This window comes from Colletotrichum truncatum (assembly GCF_014235925.2).
Source record: "Colletotrichum truncatum strain CMES1059 chromosome Unknown Contig_0003, whole genome shotgun sequence".
Lineage (NCBI taxonomy): Eukaryota > Fungi > Ascomycota > Sordariomycetes > Glomerellales > Glomerellaceae > Colletotrichum > Colletotrichum truncatum.
The window spans coordinates 5599357-5621731 of NW_027222400.1; the positions used below are offsets into that span (position 1 = coordinate 5599357).

Here is a 22375-nt window from a genome sequence, read left to right on the forward strand (position 1 = left end):
GACGCATTAATTTTGTCACGCGTAGCAATAGGTACTCGTGGTATGGGCTTGGGATCGATTTAGCAGTGCAAAACTCTTTTTGGTCATGCTACTCCGGGCTTCAGCTATTCATTCCATACCGCTCTTGTGGGACATGATTGATTGGAATTCTAAGTCTGACCCAGGGACTCGACAAGCGCAGAGCCACATGCGTGTGATGAACCTGAAGGCCTCTACGCCCTTTTTCGTCAGGCTATTCCCCATAGCTTACGCAACTCACTGGTTCGCCATTCAGTTTTCCACCCAGTCTGACTATGGATGAGACCAAATATCTCAAGTACAGCAAACTTCTCAGATCGCGTACGCATGTGTCGGCCACATATATAAGCTGGCTGCAACGAATTGACTAGACAACATCTATGCAACTACCGTCAATCAGAGACTTATGGTATTTCCAACAAATAATACGCTTACGTTTGAGGGTTTGTTTTGATGACTCCGCAGGCTAGTCGAGCGTGACGGTAAATCTCGTGAGAGGTGGTCGAATGGAGATCAGAGCCATCTGACGCTGCAACTTCCAAGAGAAGCACCATTGCTGTATGAAACATACATCGCCCGATCACTGTGCATCCGGGATAAGCGCGGTCTCTAATTATTGACAAGATATCAAACACACCTGAGCTAGAATTGGCGAGCAAGACCATCGGAAACGGCTCATCTTCCACGTTCTCAGTGTCAATGTAAACAAGCGGCTGCGTAGCTAAGGATCCTTTAGCCTCCCACAGAGACAATAACGACTGTAGTATCTCAATTTCTTGCTGAAATTTAGTGTGATGTTTTCGGGACTGCTTTGACAACAAGTTGACAACTCTGGCACACAGCCACTGCGCAACATGAGCATGTGCTTCTTCATTCATGTTCTCCTGCTCCATGACTGCGACAGGGTCATCAAACCAAATATCCGTTGGTACGACTGTAGAATTTTGAGAGCAAAAGGCAGCCCATATATCTAAACAATAAGCTTCAAAAAACGAACATTATAAAGAACGGCGAGAAAAAGAAACGAGAATCGTCGGGCTCACCTGTGCGTGAAAACGACCAGAATGACTGTGAGACGAATCTATCATCCGCTGAGCCGTTCCAATGATTTGTGAGAAATATGCTTGCACAGCCATTGAGATGACGAGACCAGTCCGCGTAGGCAAAAGTCATCATTTCATATACGGCGAGTATTTGACATGCGGCAAGTCCTTCAGTATCTCGGTGCCCTTGGGAAAAATACCTGATCACGCGTTGAACAGCGATTTGATAAAGTTCGAGTGATAGAGATCCTCTTTCTAGACTGTAATCCCCTCGAAGCTCAAGGTTCTTGGCCGAGAGTGCCAAAGCAGCTGCCTTCCATGGAGGACAGTGCATCATGCGCTGAATCTTCCTAGAAGCAAAGTGGCGAAATGGATCAGTTGCGTCAAACCACGGGGCTACCTCGCCAATGTAATTACGGATGAGCAGTATTTCTTTTGCAGCCGATAAATTTAGCGAACTTAAGTCCACATCCTGGTTCGGAGAGCTTCTTCGAGTGACCCTTGGAGTTGATAGTGTGCTCAGGACATCCTCAGTCAAAGATGTTCCAAAACTAGGGGTGCCTCCGTCTAAATTTGGTGTATTGTGTACATTGACAGAAGAAGTGTGAGCTTGTTGAACATCTGTAGATGTGGTTTCTGTGCCGTCGCGAATGCGAGAGCTGGTACGCTCTGTTACCGGCAAGGTACGAGGACTTGGAATGATTGATTCACTTGAGGAGCACCCCGCAGCATCGTCTGCGGTCACAACCGCTTCGCCAGGCTCTGACACAAATGAGGTCGCAGAAGCCGTCAAGGCACGCTTAACACTATCAGAGGAATGTGTAGCTGGCGTTTGTGACTAAAGATTATCAACACACATGAAAAGAACAAATTCGTCGTGGCCCCAACCACCTCGCTAACTTGCTCATCGGCTCCTTGGGAAGCGACGGACGCCACGCTATCATCCTGATAGACGAATCGAATTGCCTTCTGCCAGTTGCATTCAACATCGCGTTTGCGGCAGTTAAGGCAGACAGGTTTTGCCTCATCACACCGGACACGACGTCGCCGACAGGTGAGGCAACCAGTTCGACGTCGAGTGGTTGCCCTCTGTGACATGTTTGTTTCATCATACACACGAGTTGCTGATAATAGATGCACAGAGTCCCTTGCATGTGGTTTAGTTGAGTAGACCGCCTTGTTGAGCCGTATTGCTGATGTAACATTATGCATTAGGAAGACGAAGAGGAGATGAAGAAACGGAAACGAACGGGTGCTGACGTCATCAGCAACAGACCCGCGGCTCTTGCTCAAGTGTGTCAAGCCCAACTACACTATCTACGGTTGGATCTTATAATAAACACATTTAAATCAGTTTATTTCGATTACAATTAATAATGAGAAATATTAAACCGTTAGTCTTTAGAATAGGGGGAAACCACGGAGGTCTACGGAATATCACAATGATTAACACGGTCTACAGACTAGCACTCCGCTGGCTTCACACAATGTTAAAACGGCAAAACCTCGGACATATACCACAGACTATTTTATTAGTCGGGAAGAAGTCAAGGAAACTACCGTGTGTGCCTCTAAGAGTGCATACTCGCAATAAGAATAAAGATTTCTCACAAGTAGGCTGATTCTTTGCCCCAAATATAGTTCCATGAGGAGACTCTCTCCCACAGGGCCCAGAAAGCCACCGGGCGCTTGATCGGCCTTGATTTCGAAGGATATGACGATACAACATTTCTCCAAGGCTGATGAGTAGATTGAGTGATATCGACCTTAGGCTCTCTTAACTACGCCGATCAAAATTTTCACTGTTGCGTTACAACTAGAGCGCCTTGCCTCCCGCACTTGATCCGTATCGCACCTTCTGATGGGCCCGCCTTGGCTATCAGTACCCTGACATTTATTAAGATTCCTGTCCACATCGATCTTTTAGGATTGCTAGGTATCCGTGAAGTAGTATATTCTTTCAAGAGGAAAAAAAAAACTTTTCTTGTCCTTTAGTTTGGTGTGCCTAGTTCTGGAGAAATTCTGGTAGAACTAAAAACTGAATTAGCAGTAGAAGTTATATTCCGTATGGTTACACTTCTAGAATACCTAACGCGCTTGTCTAAGTTCTAGTAGGTGATACCTCTCAAAGGCTTATCACAAGACTGCCTCCAGCGCGCTGCCCCGTGCCTCCTCATTAGTAGGCCTTCTGCGCTCTCGAACCCTCCTGTGACTACTTCTCCTACGCTCTGACTTAATAAGTATAGAGCCCCTTAACTGCCTTGACTTGCCTAAGGTCAGCTGCAGATCTGATTAATTCAAATCTGGGGTCGAAATTGACTGGAGAGTAACGTTTGAAGTGCTGGAGAACATGATCTCAGTTTGCAGAAAGTCATGTTTTATTTCTCTGTAGCTTAGAAGGTCATTAATTGTCAAAATTCAAAAGATGTATTTATCTGCTCTAAAGTCTATGAGTAGTTCTATGACGCTAGTAATCATAAGAATTACAAGCCCTCTACAAACCAACAATACTTAAGGAATTTTCGATCTGCTTTATTAGAGGGGGAAAAAGAAAAAGGGCTGGCGGATGACGTTATCTGCCCGACAGGATGCAGTCTAATCAAGCTGTATGAGCGTGACATCGTCAATATACAGTTGGTTGGTGCCCTCTGCGATCGTTCCCGTGGCATTTCCGTTCAAGCCCAACATAATCTTTGTGAAAGATGAGGTAGCCTTGAAGGTCAGGGATCTCTTCTCCCACTGATTCACCGTGAAGAACATGGATTCATCATTAGTGGTGCTGTCTTCATTAGGTAAGACATAAAGATGAAGACCGTTGGCCGCTTTTGGGTTGGTCGACCAGCCGTACGCTTCGAACCTGTACGTCTTTCCAGGAATAATCTTAAGCTGGCGATTGAAAACCATCGCGCCAACGATTTGGTTCGTATAGAAAGCCGAGAGACTGAATTTACCTGATCGAGGACGGACAGAATTTACTAAAGGGTTAAAATGGGCTGCATTTCCAATTGCAGCCCAGTCTCCCATATTACCAGATTCCCACCCGCCGTCCCCAAGCAAGTCGACGCCGGTAGCCGGGGTAGCCGGAGTAGCTGACGGTGTCTGGCTAGCCGGATAGGTTTTTGTAACACAATTCGTGTCATAACTGCAGATTAGCGACGCTTCTGGTGTATTCAAGCAGGCTATGGCGCTGGCGGTATTCGCAACTTTACTTGGGTCCAAACAAGCTGACGCCTTGGGGTTTATAGTCATGCTGCTAAACTGGGAAAGCGCATATTTGCAAGATCTGATGAAATAGGTCAGATCATAGGGAGCAACAACGAATCTAGTAGACGGCCTGCATCCTGGAGGCAAGCCTCCAGGTGCAAAGCAGTATTCCGGAGTTCCGTTGTATGTGGCCGCCGCAGGACAGCTGGTGACAGTTGTCATCACGGGGTCGCTATTTGTTAAGGTAGCGAGTGCCATTGACAATGCTGTTGAGGATGTTGAGGATATTGCGGATATTGAGGATATTGAGGATATTGAGGATGTGGACGATGTAGACGATGTAGACGATGTAGACGATGTAGACGATGTAGACGATGTAGACGATGTAGACGATGTAGACGATGTAGACGATGTAGACGATGTAGACGATGTAGACGATGTAGACGATGTAGACGATGTAGACGATGTAGACGATGTATCAGAAGTCGATGTTAATGGCTTCAGCGATAAGGACTGTGAAGTCGATATTGTATCTGATGTTGATGACGATGAGGACTTTGAAGCTGACAATGCCCCCTTTGAGTATAAATTCAGTCTGTTTGAGTCTCCACACTTCTGGCTGAGTGCGCCTACACATGGCATGTTGCATTCTTTCTCTGGAGCGGCTTTTCCAGTTAAATCATTGCCACAATAGCACTCACGGGAGTACTCAAGTCCAAAGAACGTATAGGCCTTACATCTTTCAGCGCATTTGTCGATAGTCATGTCATCCGTCCGGTAGTCGATAGCCTTGAGCGATCGGTCGTAGGTATCATCAGTCCAGCAAGACTGGTAAGTAAACCCGCTAAGAGAGTTCCCGGTGCTTGTAGTAGAGGCGGTGTCGGGAGCTGATGTTGCTGCTGGAGTTTGACTAAGCTTGTAGACGTTCAGGCGCATACCGCCACCACAAAACTCTCCAAAATTGCCAGAGCAGACCATATTGCAATCGGACGCAGGTGCCGAGACTTCCGGAGCGGCATTTCCACAGTAACATTCCGAAGACCATTGAGTCCCAAAGTAGGTATAACCAGCGCAGTTAGCCGCACATTTAGCTGCCGTCATATCGCTATCGGAAATGCTTTTGCTTGGAAGTTGGCGGGGAATGGCATCGACAAAGCAGCCAAGAGACGCAATTCCCGGCAGAGTAGCAGGTCCCTGGACTTTAACATCTATATTGCTATAGATATTTAATCGATTCCCGGCGCCGCAGAAGTTCTTTGAATTGCCAGAACAAGGAAAGTTACAGTCGGTAGGGTCTGCTACCTTGCTGCTGAGATCCCGAGAGTTACCGCAGAAGCATTCGCGGCCGAATTCAAGGCCAAACAGCGCAAAGTTGGAGCAGAATGCGGCGCACTTCTCAATTGTCATATCGTCGGAAGCGGTGTTACGAGCGTTAAGAGCCCGTTTACCATCCACAAGATCGGTAAAGCAACCGAGTGAAGTAGGCGAGAGGACTCTCTTAGGGTGCTGATTCGGCAAGGCAGATACAGCGGCGATGAAAGAAAGAGAGTAGAGCGGCAGAAGCCGCAAGATCAAATGAATGAGAGCCATTGGTATTACAGAAGTGGCGGTATGATCAAAAAAGAGTGGATAAAGCGAGTGGGTTATAGAACTGAAGCAAGGTTAGCAGAACAAGTCCTGAGATCACCTTTATACATCAGATAATCCATACCCAGGTCCCAAACCACTTTGAAGTCTTTGCAGCTAGCTACCTAGCTAGTTAATAAGTTCTAGAACATTTGCCCTCGGCCTGGGCGGTATACAAAGGGCTTTGTTGTATCCAAAAGTGGCGTCACTTGGTCGATCACGCTAGGAAAGGGATAGTCAGAGCTAAAACACTAGGATTTGCGGAGGGTATACACACGTGGTAATAAAACCACTCACAAAATGGAACATCAAAGCGGTCTTCTAGACCAGCTTTATATGCCATAAGCCCACTACTCTTCTTACTCGCCACTTTCGTTGCTCTTGTTACTTCTGTTATCCTGAACTCTTCAGGCGCTCTGCCCACTCTATCTGCTTCAGCGGCTCTCCCGATTACACCAAAGGGAACAACACTGCCACTGTCTCTGCCCTGCTGGAGGGCCTATCCCCGCATTTGATCCGTAGCGCACTTTCCCAGGCGCCTCGTAAAGGTACTCTTACATATGGCAGGTTTCCCACCCACATCGATTCAGTGGACAGATTTTCTCCTTTCAACAAGTATACCGGTCGTCTTGACACGGCATTGCCACTTAATTGGTTTTCCTACTTTGCCTTTGTCTACTAGAGAACAAGGTCAGAGGCACTCTACCTCCCCCATCTCCCGGAAAAGCGCCACCGCCTAGTGTCAAATCTCGGCCCGTGACTAACGTGGTCTTCGGCTCAGTAGTGACTGTATACCTTACCCAGTAGTCTCCATTTCCTCCACCTATAACTTTTCTTTCGGCGCCTCCTAGTCGTTCATGATAACTTCCATGCCTATGTGAACGGTTTCAAAGTAGTCTTTGCCATCATCGTCGCTGGCGTGGGTGTCTTCTTCGTCCCGCCTGACACGAGGTGGACAAAGTTAACAATAAGAGCCTCACCAGTGCCGCTTTAAAAAAGGGAGCAAATTTGGGATTGGTTGGGACCAAAGGGGTACCCCTAAAGTGAGATCATCTTTTGAGGGAAAAACTGATATTTGTTCTTGTATCTGATGTCTAAGAAGAAATTCCCAACAGAAGTGCTGGATGAAGTGATTGCAGCACTTGTACCCGTTTGTCTGGCTGCCGGCAGGTCTGCCATCGACGGAGCCACTTCAAACCCAACACTGGCAATCTTTTCTTTTCTGCTGTGGCCGTAGTAAGCGGAACTCGTTGTCTGCTACTGTACACTTTTCCCATTACACTGGTTACAACCGGAAAACCCCCTTTTTCCTCAACTCTAGTCTCGAGTTACCCATCCCTCCATGCGAACCGTCATGACGTTGTTGTCAACCAGACGCTCCAGCGCCCGGTTTGGATTTGCTTTAGTTAGCGCATCTGCCTGGTTATCCTCACCGTTAATCCACCGGATCTCCTGGAGCTCCCGGCGCTCGTATGACTGCCTCAGCGCCATTATATCGATCATGAGACGCTTTTCCTTTGTTGTGCCCAACTTTACCAGACACTCGTACAGGGAGTACGAATCTGTACATACAGCGGTGGGAAGTCCCAGTCTGTCAGTGATAGTATGCAGGGTGGTGGCAAGAGCGTACGGCAAGTCTACTCCTGCGACCATACCATAGATTTCGGAGGCTAAGACGCTCCGGGTTACCCTTTTGCTCTTTGTCGAGCTGTAGTGGACTATACTGCCGGTCAAAGTGAACTGGCCGTCAGCCGGCGCCTCGTTGGCTAGGGTGATGATAAATCCTAGTTGCGACGACAGATCTGTATTGTTGGCTAATGAGCCGTCAACAAATACAAATATTTTTGCCGTCGCTACGTCTAGCGGAACGAACGTCAGCCCTCGTTCTAGGGAACTAATCTGCCAGTCAATCCGCCGTTTGATGACTTTGATCGCTTCTGGCGAGGGTTTCTGGTGCTGATCGGCAGTAGAAAGGTCGTGTTAGGCATATTGCTGGCAATTGAGGCGATGTAGGCGCCTCTTGCCCGATGTTCGACGTACTGTTGTTTCATGTTGGCCAAAGTGGTGTTAAAACTAAAGACTGTCTTCCCTTGCCACTTGTGCCTGAGAATTACTGATCCATCGGTCTTCAGTGTTACTATTCCTCCTTTGAAAGCGAGGGATTCATCTACTTTTTGAGGAACCTTCTCTTTGGCGGTAAAAGCGGCATTACCAGCTGTTCGTCCCCACGTTTAGAGAACGCTTTGTCTGATAGACCCCTTGGCTATCCGTCCGCGATAAAGTACTGGTTCCCTCATGCTCAAACATCCTGAACGCCGGTGCGAAAAACCCTTTCCAAAGACGCGATACGCACAAAAAGGCGGCAAAAGAGACATGGCGTTATTGCTCGCCAAGTTCTTCTACCCCCCCTAGCACAGGCGGATTAGAGTCCCACACCCTTCCCATAAGGGTCGCAAGGGGCAACTTGCGAATCTCCTTGCTACTCTTCGCGAGATGCCTATCGTCGATGGGTAATATATCGCGGGTTGATCTGATGATACAAACGTCGCGTTAGGCAAGCTGTCCATGCCTGAATAGCCCAAATACACATCCTCTCCGACCTGCGCCAAGTGGGAGAAGAGCCCGTCGGCGACGGCCTTCAGCTCGTTGAAGGCCCCGCGGAGGACTTCGAGCGTGGTGAAGGCTTATCCACCTCGGTCCCTAGAAGAAGTAATAATTGGCAATACGCATATAACAGGTAAGGGGTTCCGAGCTATACTTTGTCTTCGTAAGGCTGCAAAACATCAAGCCACCCTATCCAAAGGCGTCGTACAGCGCCCTCGGCACCACTGCGTCCTTCATCTCGTTGTCGTAATACGACTTGGAGAAGGAGAGCGTCTGGAGCATGATGGCCTTCAACTTGTCGAAGTTGCTGAAGCCTATCTTGTCATGGTTTCCCTTGTGCTATACAACCGGATCAACTCGGCACCTTCTTCCGTCTCGGCCAGTTCCTGTAGCCGGTCGTTCTACAAGGAGAAGAGGACCATGAGGCAACTATGTCGGATGGGATTTACAGCGACGGACGAGCTCTGAAACTCGGAGATGGTATACGCCATCCTCCGAAGCCCTTCCTGCACCTGTTGGTCGAGAAAGACATTGGCTATGGCAGCCTGTCTGCGTACTGCAGTTGAGTAAGAATAGATCGCAACTATATTGTCCTTATATTTGCTGATCATGGTGCTTAGCATGAATGTGGCCTGTTTTGCGGCTTGATCGACCGTGAAAGTCTGTCTAACGACCATGGTGTTTCTCTTTAACGGGAACACCGTAATCGTAAGCCAGGTTATGAGCTTAACCTACAGCATACCCATGGCTACCTTGTCAGTCGTGGCGGAAATCGGTTCGTCTTTGTGTCTCCCGCGCTGCATACACTACTCTCGTCCCCGGCGTAGTTGCCATCTTCCTCGGGACTTTCGACCTCGGGCTGCTCGTCGCCCTCATCGGCGTTGCCATCTTCCAACTAAGTCTCGACCTCGGGCTGACCATCGCCCTCAGCGGCCAAAGTGACGTCGTCCTGCGTGCCAACACGCCCATAGTCAGGGTTTATAGCCGAAGAAATTAATAGGCATAGTTCGTACGAAGAGGGTATCATCTGGAGATTCTCTCTGTGGTGATTATAGTAGCTTCCTTACCAGTGAGTTCCAGCCACTGCTATTCAGTGCAGTGGCTTCACTGCTGCTCCGGGAACGTTCTTGAAACCGCGCTGCAGAGTGGCGACATCGACCTCCGATGTCATTTCGACATCAACTTCAGCATCAACGCCGGTATCATCAACTTCAACCACGGCAGATGGAGCGACGGGAAGTGGCTATATAGGCTCAGCCATCTCGGTGTCGTTGTTGCCCAGGCTACCTCCAGGGAGACAGGAGGTGTAGAGTGTGTAACTTTCCCCCTCAGGATCTCCATCTTGTAGTTCCCACGCAACCAGAAAGTTGTCGGTGTCGATGCCGTCATGATTCGCCTGTCCGACAGCCTTAATCATTCTCTCGAGAGTATGGAAGAACTCGCCACGAAGGCCAACTATACCCTTACCCCAAATCGTGCCACTGTGTGTGATAGCGTTGTGAAGATGAGGACCTTTGTCGGATCAAAGTCAGGGAAATATCTTTTCACGATCCTGTTGAACTTCACAAGTTCTTCGACGGATTTGAGAGGGTCGGACGCAGCCCAGATCACGTTGAACATGATGTTGGTTTTTCCGGTGCCTACTCCATTGGCAAACATACTCCCCTTCCAAGGCTTACGTTCGCTATCCCGCATCCAACCGGAGTCTACAATGAGACAATGAGTTAGCAGGGAGTCCATCGAAGGGAAGGTCACCTAGGGGCTGTTGAGTGGGCTTTCTTCACGGCCGTGAGAGGGATGGGGCAGGGTCTCACGGCCGTGAAGATAGGGCACCCAACAGCCTGGCTGTCTGTCACGTGGGCAGATGACAGACTCGCCTACGACGGAACCACTTCAACCCGGAATTCCGGCTATTACAAGAGATTTGAAAGCGGTTTTACAAGTTCTGTCTGTGTTCCGCAGAGTTCCTGGTAGACCAGCAGTTCTGTTTGCCACAGACGTAACACTTCTTTCGAACATAGGATCGGAGGATGCGGTAGTTCTGGGAGTGGTTGTGGTTGTGGCTACTAGTGTTTTAATCCTGCCGGCCGTGTGGTTGCCCGGAGAGATATATTCATGCCCTCGACAGCTGTAGGTACGGTTGCTCCAGAAATGCTCGCACGTTGATTCTGTCGTGAACCATTGTTCCTGATGTTGGGTAGCAGTACCTCGGGCGGAGAACAATTGGGTTTCAGACCCGGTCCTTGGTGAGGGTAGGGATGGGGTTGTAGAGGCAAAGGTCACATTCCCTGACACCTCGACAGGGACTTGGCAATTAGTCTTGGAGGACTTTGTCAGACTGGCCGATGGTTGACATAGTGAGTTGCAGTTGCGTCAGTCTATCGACAAAAGTTCTAGGCGGTCGGGCTCATTCTTGTCGGGGTTTTCCTGGATATCCTGTGGGAAGGCGCCATCACGCCGTTGTTGAAGGTTATTTTGCTGGGTCCCTGTCGTCTCAAACTTGGTTTTGACACAGCAGACCATAGGGTGAGAGCCTCGGGGGCTGATGTTGGCAAGAGTGGTTGTAGTAAAACGAAAGTGCCCGGCCCTTTAGCATGACTGAGAAAGCGCCGGCAAAATTTTTGAGCCTGAAGGTTGCTGTCATCGGATGAGGGGGTTGAGGCGGAACTCGAAAAATCGTCAACGGCCTTGACCAAGATGGGTATTCTTTGCTTATGACCTTGGGGTGATCGGGGCCAGCCTCTGGAGCGGTTTCGGGCAGGACCCTAGGGATTCCGGGGTAAATTTCGCCTTGATTATCAATTGTGGGGGTGTCCGTGGACAGTTCTTCGTCCGGGGAAGATTCTTTCGAGTTGGATAAAGTGGTTTCATTCGTACGGGTGTCGGGTCCAGCTGAGGATGAATGTGGCTGCGTATTCTCGGCATTGCCGTCTTGAGTGATTGGATCCGAGACGTCACCTCTCCTAGTCTCATCGGGCAGTTCGGTGGGTGAGTGCGCCTGGGTCTCCATGATGTCCTAACTTTGCATTAAGGGAGGTGGAAGCGAACTGGCTGTAGATGTTGATAGCTACTGAGGATTCCAAGTTTGTGACAGTCGTTGGGAAAGATAGTTGCTTAGATGTGTGGAAATCTAGCAATCTATCGCCAAGACTTCCGCTCAAAGGTCGAAAAAGTATTGTAGCGTCTCGCCTTCCAGCATGGTGGACAATCCAGAACATTATACTTGCCGCCTCCGTATTTCAAGTCGGGTATATATACTCTGCCGAGACCCGTTGGTTGTTTAGGCGTAGGGCCTGGGGCAGTCAACTACTACTGTAGCGGTAATCTTGGATAGGTGGTGGTGGGGTTGGCTGTTGTTGTCGATGACTCGTAGTGAATGTAGAAGGGGACTGGTTGTGAGGCTGGCGGCTTTGTGATTGTGCCTGTAGGTCTTATAGTTGCTGACCTTGTGGCTGCCGGTCTTATCTTTGCCAGTGGAGGCGTGGTAATTGTGGCGAGAAAACATTAGGTTCTAGCATGGCTCAGAAGTTCCTATTGTCAAAGACGGCTTTGTTTATATCTGCGGTGGAACAGTAGTAGAAGAATCTGACGTGAGCTCGACATTCCGCTTCAGAAAGTTGCCTCAGGCCCTGAAGGACTAGGGTTCCAGTAGGTATACCAGAAACACCCTTTTCCAATAATTGACTGTACCCCTGGCGACGTTTAAGCTGTTGATCCGTTGCGACTGCATTGGCCGAGTTCTTCCGGGGGCCTTGTCTCGCCAGCTCCGCCTTCGAGATTGCTTGAAGCTCATTGAAGGGGACACCCGTGCTTCAACAACGGAATCGGTGCAGAATTCGAACGAGCTGTCCTACCGCTAATAGTAAAATCCAACCATGTTCGAACTGACGACATTGCAGGAGGCGCAGTAACAAAGAGCCGGTAACTCGTCTTCCACCTTTCAATGATCTAATAAGTGACAGACAATGGGTTCTTTGTTTGTATGACCCTCGTCGAAGATGCACACAAGGAAATCCATATCGCATGGATGACCGAACTTCGTCTTGCTCATGGGATTGGGATCGGCATCGTCATCGCGACGCACAGCCATGTCCGTGTCTTCGTCAAGTCCATCCCCGTTGTGGTTGTGGTAGTACTTGGGAAGGTAGCCAAAAGCAGAGGCTAGTTCCTTTCCCAAGCGTTCTTCAATGTGTTTAACATTCCAGTAGGCCCAGGTGCTTCAGCTAATCAGTATCAGATGCCTGGTAGGGTTTGGTAACTCTCGGTCGAAGTCGCCGATGTGGTCTGCCACAGTGGCGTATTCGTAGGCGTTGTGGAAGCTATAGTAGACATTGGAAGTGGAAAAGACGTGGGGGCGAGGTATAGGGGAGAGTAAAAGTGAAAGTGAGAGTAGAAATAGAAGGTGAAGGATAAGTGTGTAGGGAAAAGTTGACTCATCGACTGCCATAGGGCTACAGGTATATTGCAAGCCATACATCGATCCATGTTTCTCTATAATCCATGAAAAATAGGCATGCGATTGGAAAGAAACTCATAATGTCTGTTTCTGGCTGGCTATGACCTCAGATACGATGTCCCTGTGGCCGAATGGCAGTCGACGAGACGTAAAGTAGCGTGGAAGATGGCAGCAAAAGTTGAATGTTTGAGAAAGTACCTAGCGATGTTGTTGGTAGAAAGAAGAGATCTCGAGAGGACGAAAGTTGGGTCCTTATAGTAGACTGTCGCTCGAGGATTCTCCGCAGAAATCATGAGGCTTGCACGAGGTTGACAGGCTTCTGTAGAGTGTTAGCCGAGCGGTGGAAAAACCAGCAGGATAGGCGGATAGCCACGTCCGCCAGCTGAGGCCACGGGAGGGGGAAATCTGGCGGTCAAACAGGTCAAACGAAGCAGTTTGGCGGGTAGTTGGCTAATTGAAAGATAGTTGACCGTTAGGAGGTGGGCAGTTAACGGGAAGTTGCCGTCTCAACAAAAATCAAATAGCGCAAGGGTTTGCGGGTATGGAGATCGGTGGGATTCGGTTGTGAAAGTGACAGAGACTGAAATTGCAAAACTAGAGGGCGTCAATTCTTCCGGTTGCTAGGTAGGGAAGCGGCAGGTCCCCTCTTCAAACAATAATGACTGCATGGTGGACGCTCTGCCAGCTTGTCAAACGCAATCATGGTTTATTTACAGGTAGATTCCATAGGTTTCTTTTGCTGAGACGTTGTGAAAACTTTGGTTTGAGGATAGCAGCTTCAGCTTTCTTTCACTTGTCTATTCAAGATCAGGGATAGTGTGTAATAGTACTCATAAAGGACTCAAGATCGAAATGATGTTGCGCGCGTAATGGTTAGACCAGCCTATCATAACATGCCAAGACTATGCTGATGCGCAAAAGTTTGAATGGTTATAGTAAAATATTGGACTTATGAACATGATGCAGCCTTGACTAACCAACAATCAATCGCCGCCTTTTCTGAGGCATGGAAGTGGTCCCGATGAATGCATGGTAGGTTCACGAACATCAGTTACGAAGCACAGATGGCATTGGCACCAATCCCTTGGCGTGATGTCTCTGTCATCGTTCAACGAATCAAAATGTTGATTAAGAAAAACCATGGTAGGTGAAAACATATTCCTGTCGTTCAGCACAATGTCCGTGAGTGGAGAGAACCCCATGTCAAGCAACTGAGGATGCATCAGTGCGATGAGAGGTTGCAAACAGATGGGAACCCGATAAGATAAGGGACCAAAAGCAGAGATGCACCTGGAAAAGGTCACAACAGTTGACCCGACGGCGAAGATGTAATATCGCTTAAAACCAAGTTTTCCCCGGGTTGGTAAACTCGGAAGGCAGGGAGGGCGGAAGGACCCCTGGAGCCCAGTTCCACAGATGGCGCTGGAACGATGTAACACCGAATGCGAAGGTTCAGGAGATTCTGGTGGCGGCGGGGCAGCAGGGTGGCAGAGCAGACACGAGAGCCCAGGGGGTGGGATGACGGCGGTAGCATGGATGCATTTCTGGCATCTGCATTTCTCAAGGTGCGCTACCAGTGTTACGGAGTAGGTATAGACGGTCTGAGCCTACTGGGAGCGAGAAGAAATGAAGGAACTGGTTCCATCCCGGGAGGTTTAGTGGACAGAGTGATGCAGGACAAACGGCGTCATGGAGCATTCCAGGCCGGATCTGCACTATGGATGCATGTCTTTGGAGTCTGGAGAACTAGTGAGTTTAACCGTCGAGGATGTAGGTGTGACGGTTGAAGAAAAAACAAAGGAATATGAGACATTTTGACATGTAGCGAGAAACGGTGGGAAAAATTAAGTAAAAATAAAAAAGAAAAAGACGAAAAAAAAAGAAGAAAAACAAGGGGGGAAAACAGAGACCAAAGAGGAGGAAAGCCGACGCCGCTGAGCACGCAAGACGCTGCATTGGAAGCCTCGGAGACCCACCGAAAGAGGAACAGCAGCCGGGCCAGAGAGCAAGAAAAAGCACCGTGTCCGGGGTGGGAAGGGGCAAGAGAGCACATGGCCGGACAAGGAAGTCGTCCAATATTGTTGGCTGACAATGCGTGGTAAGTGGGGGCTAATGGGACCATGTGGATATTGATGGAGCCGTTTTGGACGCCATGTCCTGAAGAGGGAAAGATGGGCAGGGACTGACAGGGAAAGGACGAAGCATGAACCAGTCCATCGGGGGACCGTCCCTTCTATCCTGGATAATTTGTCCCGCGCCGCCTCAGCACCTCCCCCCCCATCGTGGGCAGCAATGCAACTAATCCGGTTTTGGCCTGGCCTCCCAGGATACGAGCCAATGAGGAGCTGTGGCTTGCTGGAGGAACGAGGAAATGCAAAGAGAAAGTGGGAAAGTGCCATGCATCCACCCCCATGGAAGTTCCTGCACTGTTTGTTGCACCTGCAACTGTGCCTGCAACCCGCACCTGCTGCACCTGCACTTTCAGCCGCCCTCGACGCTGACTACTACTGCACAAACGGTTAAGTCGCTTCGCCTTCATTCGTTCCTTTCCCCTTCCTTCCCATTGTTGAGCGAGTCGCCAAAAACTGCAACCACGAGTCCGCCGGTCGAGTCTTTCCTCTCTTTTCTTCCCCCTCCTCTTTTCTTGTGATTTTTACCCTTTAACCTCTTCCCATCCAAATCCAACCAACCAATTTACCTTGTCATTCATTTTACCCCCTCCTCCAAAAACGGCCAAGCCGTCGTCAACCATCCATCCCGATTCAGTCCAGTCCATCACAGACAAGTCTAGTCCAGCCACTCGGAAATACCTCATCCTACCGTGCTACCCTCGCTATCACTTGACACCATCGGCCGTTCTAGTCCTGTCCACTCCTTCTCTCATAATACTACATTGAGGTCTCGAAGCCCGGCGTTTTGACATACTCTTGTTCACTCTCTCTCTCTTTCTCGCCCGCTCCGCCTCGCCACACAGACGTTGAGCTACTCCGAGCTACCTCCAAGCTACTTGAAGCTACTGCCGCCGGCCCGTATTTCAGATTGCATTCAGAGACGCTCCAACATCTGCCATCGTCAGTCAGACATTACTGACCACTGAGCACGTACCTCCCATTAATTCCCGACACGAGTCCCCGACGCAAACGCCAAAAGGGCACCAAACGGAAGAGAAAAAAAAAGGGGGGAGCATACCTTGACCCGGTACTTCGCTTCCATCAGAGACATTTGTGTCACAGCCTTGCAACAGTCTTTCCACCCATTCCAGCTGCCGCGATAAGCTTTCCGTCCGATCATTTACGCTCTCTAAAATACCACCTGCATCTGCCACCGACCACGGACATTGCCTAATAGGTTTCCTGTCGTCCGTATTGTGTTCCTTTGCCTGCCATTATTGTCTAGCAACACAATTATCTCTCGAACCCTATTGACGCACACTCCAACAACAAATCTACAACCGTTGTAACCGTGATCAAAACAAAAGTCAAGATGGCTCCCAACATTATCGAACGCATTCAACAAAAGATTGAGCTTTTCCGTCTCGAGCAGCGTTACACCCGCCGTCGTGACCGCCGTTCTACCTTCGTCTCCAACGCCGTCTACGTGGATGGTGAGTACGTCTACCAGACTCCCAACTCGACCGGCTCCTCCTCGACCGGCAGCACCAGGAGCAAGGAGTCTGCCTCAGCCCGCGTCAACGCTCTACACCACTCAGAGCCCGTCTCTCCCACGATCGCTTCCACACAAACCGAACCCAGCAAGAAGCGACTGAGCCGTTTCGCTTCCATTTCCGGCTTCGGATCATCAAACAAGCAGAGCCCAACACAGGACTGGCGGACAAGCCACGTCACGGTCGATGAGGTCCGACGGTAGGAGCGTTTGGCCAAGGGGCTTTGACGAAGACAAATAAGGAAGAAGGGGAAAAAAAGGTGTATGATACTCGCGTCAGAAGAGCGATTTCATGACGGCGATACGATAACCCTCGGGGCCCGGCCTTTGAGGTGCGACGAAGCATTGCTGAACGGCAAAATGGCACATTGCTCTATACGACTTTCCTGGGTCACGGCTCTACAGCGGCGCATTGCAATTGCATTGGGGGGTTGCCTGTTTGGGTTGTTTCTTTTTTTGGTTGGGGAGGTTTTTACTTGTTGATGTTGCATCCGCGCACATTTGCATTCGTCACCCCCAAAATCACCAGATGTCGTGTCATCCCGCACATCGACACTGGACATGCTTGTCTGGATACATTACACCGACTTGTAATTTTGACTGTTGCTCGGGATACCCTCCAGCATACCGGCGTTTTGCACGCACTTTTCTATTGTACATATCCATAGGATTATAAGACTTTTTCATTTTTTACCACACAACTGCTGTTCAACTCATTTGTTATGATTTGTTGACTGACATTCTGCAGAGGCGGCGGAAATGAGCAGGGCGGGAAATTCCTCTGGGACTACAAACGCTGAAGCCGTTCCGTGTCTCAGAATTTGAAGCCGTACCGGCAATGATCGGCCGTTATTTTTGATGAGCCACGCGATGTGTGAAGGACATTCGGGCGATCGTTCCGCTCGCACCGGCGACGCTTGGCTGTTTGATCCAGAGTTTCCAAGGGGCGAGACCCATCAAGACCCTTGCGGGGTCAACAGTCCCAAGCTCCCGTTGAGGGTTTTCAGCTGATGTCGGGTTAACCTTGGTTTGCCCGTCACACATTTTGTTTACATCAAGAACAAGGGTGCCCCGTCGAACAGATCATCCCACGACCTGGGCTCGTTGCCGTTTTTGTACGACTGCTGTAACTTCTCCACGAGGCGGGCACCGTCTATCATGCTGACCGTGCCTAGCTCTTCGCCTATGGACTGCATTCCGGCGCACAGATATGCCGCGGCCTCTTCGTCGCGGTGTACGAGCGCGGCTTGTATGCCGCCTATCACCATCGGCCAAATGACGAACTTGTGAAGCAGACCCGCGCTGGTTGCGGCGGGGTCGGAGGTCGTTTCGTCTTTGCGTTGATCTCGCCGTTGGGTTCTTTGGTCAAAGAGGAAACGGACCGAAGCCAGAAGCGCATGGTATGCCGTCATCTCCCGTCCGGTTAGGGATGTAGTCCATTCCTGAGAGGACGCAGCCACGCGCAGGTGAGTACCGCCCAATCCGGCGAGACCGTTGATGGCGTATAGGACGGTGGCGTTGAGAAACGCCGTCATCAAAGCTCGCCAAGCTGCCTTGCTTTCTGCGTCTTCACTCAGCTGGCCGGGCGCCACCCAGACGGTGGCATTTGTGGCTACCTCCTTGGCCCAGCTGTCGGGCGAAGCGGTGTCGAGGGCGCTTAATACGGCTGAAAGGCCTTCATGGCGGGATGCTGCTGAGGGGGCCAAGGTGTTTTGTGCCCGTAGCATGTTGATTTGGCTGAGCGCCTTGGCTAGGCCGTTGGGCATCAGCGTCCATGGGTTGAGGATGTCGATTGCACTGGCGTCAAAAATCATGGCATACGACGCGTGACGAGATAGAATCGTCCTCGCTGATGTTTCTGTCAGGTGGTGTGTCGACATGCCAAAGATGTCGACGACGGCAATCTGTTGAAACACGCGACAGAGGTCCTTATCCATCCTGGCCAGAACTTCCATGCCGCCTTGAGCGGCAATCAGGCCCCAGGCGCCGTGGATGTGGGCTTGCCATGGGGCGTACGCGGAGTATTGGATCTGTTGCGTGTTAGAAAAGAGATATTGATGGTTTGTTTAGAGACTCTACCTGGGACGACAGCATCAGCATGATGCCGTGGAGCGTATCTGCCCCAGCGGCGGCGGCGGCGGCTTCATTGGCCTGGTGTTTATGGAGTTCCTCGCTCAACGCCCTCAAAGCAGCAGCTTGAGCAGCGAAATGTACGCTCTGGAAGTCGCCTGCGCCCATCAACTCCGCAAGGTCCGACGGATCCGTCGCGGCCGGATTTCCCCTGGCCCGAGACCGCACAACAGATAAAGAACTGACGCTGCCGTCCGAGGACAAGCTACTCGTCGTCCCCGGTTCTCGGCTCACGAACCTGTGAAGCGCGGAAATGGAAATGTACGACTTGCGAACATACTCAGCCAGCTCGCCGACTGCGCTAGGCGCAATCTGGTAGGGGCTCTGCTGCGTCGCGTACGGCACCAAGTCGGGCGCCACGCGCATATTATCTGCAACGTAATAAATCAGCCGACTGGGCCACAAAGGTCCCTCCAGGCTGGCAAGGGTTCGCCTATTTACCCACAATACTCAATGGCGTCGGCGGTCATCCTCAGCTCGAGTTCGGACCCGACGGTCCTTGGCGACCGGCATATGATGCCCATGACGGAGGCCGAGGCCGGCTTGTCGTGCGCCCCGTTTTCGCGCACCCGGACGATGCCCTTGTCCGTCAGCACCAGCGGGTTGCGCCACGCGATGGGCCGTTTGTCGCCGTAGCCTGGGCAGTCGACGTCTGCGGCTGTGCATTTACGGCAGTTTGGGACCGAGGAGTCGCACCGGAGACGTTTTTTGCGGCAGCGCCAGCACTGCGGGCCTAGACTCATTCTATGCCTTGGAGTGGATGATGATGATGATGATCCTTGTACGGGAAAAAAAAGAGTTTACTGTCTACGAGAAAAAGGTGGATGCCATTACTTGTTGTGCGCTGTGAAGAGGTTCATCTCTCAGTTAGCCACACGTTCTTTTTTGCGGTGAGAGGCTTGACAGTGGACGCTTTTGGTAGATTGCCTCTCCGCCCCTCGGAGTTTATCGGCAGTTGAGATGCGGAACGGCGATGTCGGCCCCCGACGGGGGTTGCGCACGGAGCACCAGCTGCCGCTTCGGGAAATCGCCTTTGGCATTTCTTGTAAGTGGATAGGGCGGCCTCGGAGGGGCTGGTTTTTGTTGGTGCATGTTTGATGGTATCTGTGAATTGCGTGTGTGTCTGTGTAACCCACTGATAAGGTTATCTATCAACAAACAATGCTGTAGCAATGACGGAAACGATATCCTTGGGCACCGGTAACGCCGTTTCCCACGGTCTGTACTATGTAGTAGTATCCATATCCCATATCCACCTGGGGAACCCGGCTGGTGATCCACCGAAAAGTCTTGGCCACGAAATCTTCCCGATGTGGTTTAGTGACGCACTGATGTTAGTCGAGATGGCTTCAACTACTGTGGCTCTCGTCGACTATCGTGCGTGCTTTTTTATCTCCTTCTTCTTGCTTGCTTGGTTGATAAGGGGGCGGTTCATATCCCATTGCATTGCTCATGGGTGGTTACTCAAGAGGTGTTATCTCGTGCTAATCATTACTACGCTGAGGACCACACAATATCTTTGTCGAATCATACAAACTGCCATAATGGGGAATGGAGCAGGCAAAGAGGCCAAGGCCCTTACGGGGACACGCGGTGAGGCAGCCAAGCCAATATCTGCATTCGCAATCATCATCTCGGTTCTATTTGTTCGCAACGACGCCTTCCAAGTATAAATACGGACCTCCTCTCGCCAGATGGACTGACATGAGACCAGGCAGCCAGCGCGCTCTTAACGGTGAAGCAGCCCAGACTCTCAACTTCTCCTTCCGAATCAAAGATCGGCGACATGTACTTCTCGACAAAGTCGGCGGCCATCGCCCTGGCCACCCTCCAACTTGGAGCGGTCTTCGGAAACGCCCAGCAGGTTCGCCCCGTCATCAGGGCGGACACCAACCGCGACGGTGTCGTCGATGAGGCTGACGAAGCTGGCAAGGCCTACTGGACCTCGTCTCGCGGCGCCATCTTCCTGCCCAACGTCGGCGATTCCCACGGTCGGTGCGCGACCAAGGACCTTCAGGGCAACCCCCTGAGCAACCACGAACTTGCGTCCTGCCACGATGCCTCTGGCCATCTGCTCCTCGAGCCCCAATACGTTGCTCCGTTGAAGACTCTCCCGGTCGATGTTGCGGACGACGCCTTTGCGCACATTTACGCCACCCCCGATGCTGCTTCTGAGCGAGTCCGGTTGTTCCTGAACGACTTCCCCGACCGCGCGGGCGAGACGGCTTCCTGGCGCTTCGTGGACCCCGAGTTCATCTTCAACGCGACCCAGTTGAAAGCCGGAATTACCCTTGGCATCGACGGCAGGGAGTTCGTCAAGGATGCGACCAAGTGGGACGGTAAGGTCAAGGTCCACTTTGATCTCTACAACAACAATACTATCTTGTCCGACGCAGTCGAGCTCAAGGTTGCCCCCGTCCTCACGCACCACCACCTCCAGCGCGTGGATACTCTTCTCAGCACAGCGGCCAACGACTCAGAGCCCATCCAGCTGGAGTTCCTGCGCCAGCTCGACCAGGGCCGCAAGGACGCGGGACTCGAGACGCCGCTTTACCTCTTCAACCAGAGCAGCGATATCTGGGCGCAGGATATCATCGAGCCGGCGTACGCGAGCATGCCTGGTCCCAATGGCACCGTTTCCATCCGTATTATTTTGAGGTCCGCCCAGTCTACTCGTACCGGTGGCCGTCAGGTTTTTGAGCAGCTGCGCGGTAAGGGCATCGGTGGGTTCCAGCCGGAAGGTGGCCGTCGCGGGTTCGGACATCTCGAGATCAACTCCTTTGGTAACCTCGAGACTATCCCTCCCTACACCTCCAAGAGCGGTATCAAGTACCCCGCCGGCCGCATTATCCAGGGAAAGCATTTCGAGAAGCTGCCCGCGGAGGCGATGACTGCGTTCCTCAACGGCCAGGAGCTCCAGAAGCCTCTGCTGCTTGAGTCCGGATGGCTGCTTATCGGCCACGTTGATGAGTTCGTCCAGTTCCTGCCGTCCGACAAAACTGGTCTCGGCTTCACTATCGCCATCGCGGATACTACTTCCGCCCTTGGAGCATTGAAGAACGCATCGACTGCAGGAAACGGTGGCGTCCGCGCCATCTCCTTCAACGGCAGCGTTGACGACGCGTTTACGGTTTCCAAGGAGGAGCTCGCCACCACCATCGAACAGATCCTCGCCAACGAAACTTTCCACCAAGTGAACGCCTACGCGCAGAAGCACCTCGACGCTAACCTCGAGACTCTCCTCGCCGAGATCCCCATTGCGAGGGAGCACGTCATTCGCGTGCCTGTGCTTTTCAAGGACCTCAACATTGGTGGCGGGGGCTTCAGCCGTACCAACGACGGTTTGCCTTCGCATACTGACGTTGTCATGAAGGACGAGTGGCTTGTGGCGTCTTTCAGCCCTGCTGCCATCAACGGTATCGTTCTCGGGAAGCATTATCTGTCCCCGAAGCCGTGGGGTCCCGTCGTCAACGGCGTGGACGTGTTTGAGACGGCGATCAAGGAGGCGTATGGCAGGGCTGGCATGACGGTCAGTTTCGTGGATGACTTTTTGTCGCACCATGTCGGGCTGGGAGAGATTCACTGCGGTTCCAACACTTTCAGGGAGACCGATGTGAAGTGGTGGGAGTAA

General features: G+C 51.1%; 7 protein-coding genes across 7 annotated transcripts; 2 read left to right on the plus strand and 5 right to left on the minus strand.

Annotated features, from left to right (window-relative positions):
- Positions 1-3656: 3656 nt before the first annotated feature.
- Positions 3657-3965, minus strand: CTRU02_206409 (uncharacterized protein; the record flags this gene model as incomplete). The annotated part of the gene is made up of 1 exon (XM_036727993.2): positions 3657-3965. One exon carries the CDS (start codon positions 3963-3965, stop codon positions 3657-3659), a length of 309 nt encoding a protein of 102 aa, XP_036580107.2.
- A 778-nt stretch (positions 3966-4743) lies between these two features.
- CTRU02_206410 (glyoxal oxidase precursor) lies at positions 4744-5243 on the minus strand (the record flags this gene model as incomplete). The annotated part of the gene is made up of 2 exons (XM_070204710.1): positions 4744-4841; positions 4967-5243. The coding sequence occupies 2 exons, from the start codon at positions 5241-5243 to the stop codon at positions 4744-4746; spliced, it is 375 nt and encodes a 124-aa protein (XP_070061814.1).
- A 1965-nt stretch (positions 5244-7208) lies between these two features.
- CTRU02_206411 (uncharacterized protein) lies at positions 7209-7942 on the minus strand (the record flags this gene model as incomplete). Its single annotated transcript, XM_070204711.1, has 2 exons — positions 7209-7750; positions 7795-7942. 2 exons carry the CDS (start codon positions 7940-7942, stop codon positions 7209-7211), a joined length of 690 nt encoding a protein of 229 aa, XP_070061815.1.
- A 742-nt stretch (positions 7943-8684) lies between these two features.
- On the minus strand, positions 8685-10115 carry CTRU02_206412 (uncharacterized protein; the record flags this gene model as incomplete). Its single annotated transcript, XM_070204712.1, has 4 exons — positions 8685-8809; positions 8860-8896; positions 9301-9390; positions 9963-10115. 4 exons carry the CDS (start codon positions 10113-10115, stop codon positions 8685-8687), a joined length of 405 nt encoding a protein of 134 aa, XP_070061816.1.
- Positions 10116-16434: 6319 nt separating this feature from the next.
- CTRU02_206413 (uncharacterized protein) lies at positions 16435-16818 on the plus strand (the record flags this gene model as incomplete). The annotated part of the gene is made up of 1 exon (XM_036727990.1): positions 16435-16818. The coding sequence occupies one exon, from the start codon at positions 16435-16437 to the stop codon at positions 16816-16818; it is 384 nt and encodes a 127-aa protein (XP_036580104.1).
- An 845-nt stretch (positions 16819-17663) lies between these two features.
- Positions 17664-19487, minus strand: CTRU02_206414 (C6 zinc finger domain protein; the record flags this gene model as incomplete). Its single annotated transcript, XM_070204713.1, has 3 exons — positions 17664-18644; positions 18694-19138; positions 19186-19487. 3 exons carry the CDS (start codon positions 19485-19487, stop codon positions 17664-17666), a joined length of 1728 nt encoding a protein of 575 aa, XP_070061817.1.
- Positions 19488-20530: 1043 nt separating this feature from the next.
- On the plus strand, positions 20531-22375 carry CTRU02_206415 (arginine deiminase type-3; the record flags this gene model as incomplete). Its single annotated transcript, XM_070204714.1, has 1 exon — positions 20531-22375. The coding sequence occupies one exon, from the start codon at positions 20531-20533 to the stop codon at positions 22373-22375; it is 1845 nt and encodes a 614-aa protein (XP_070061818.1).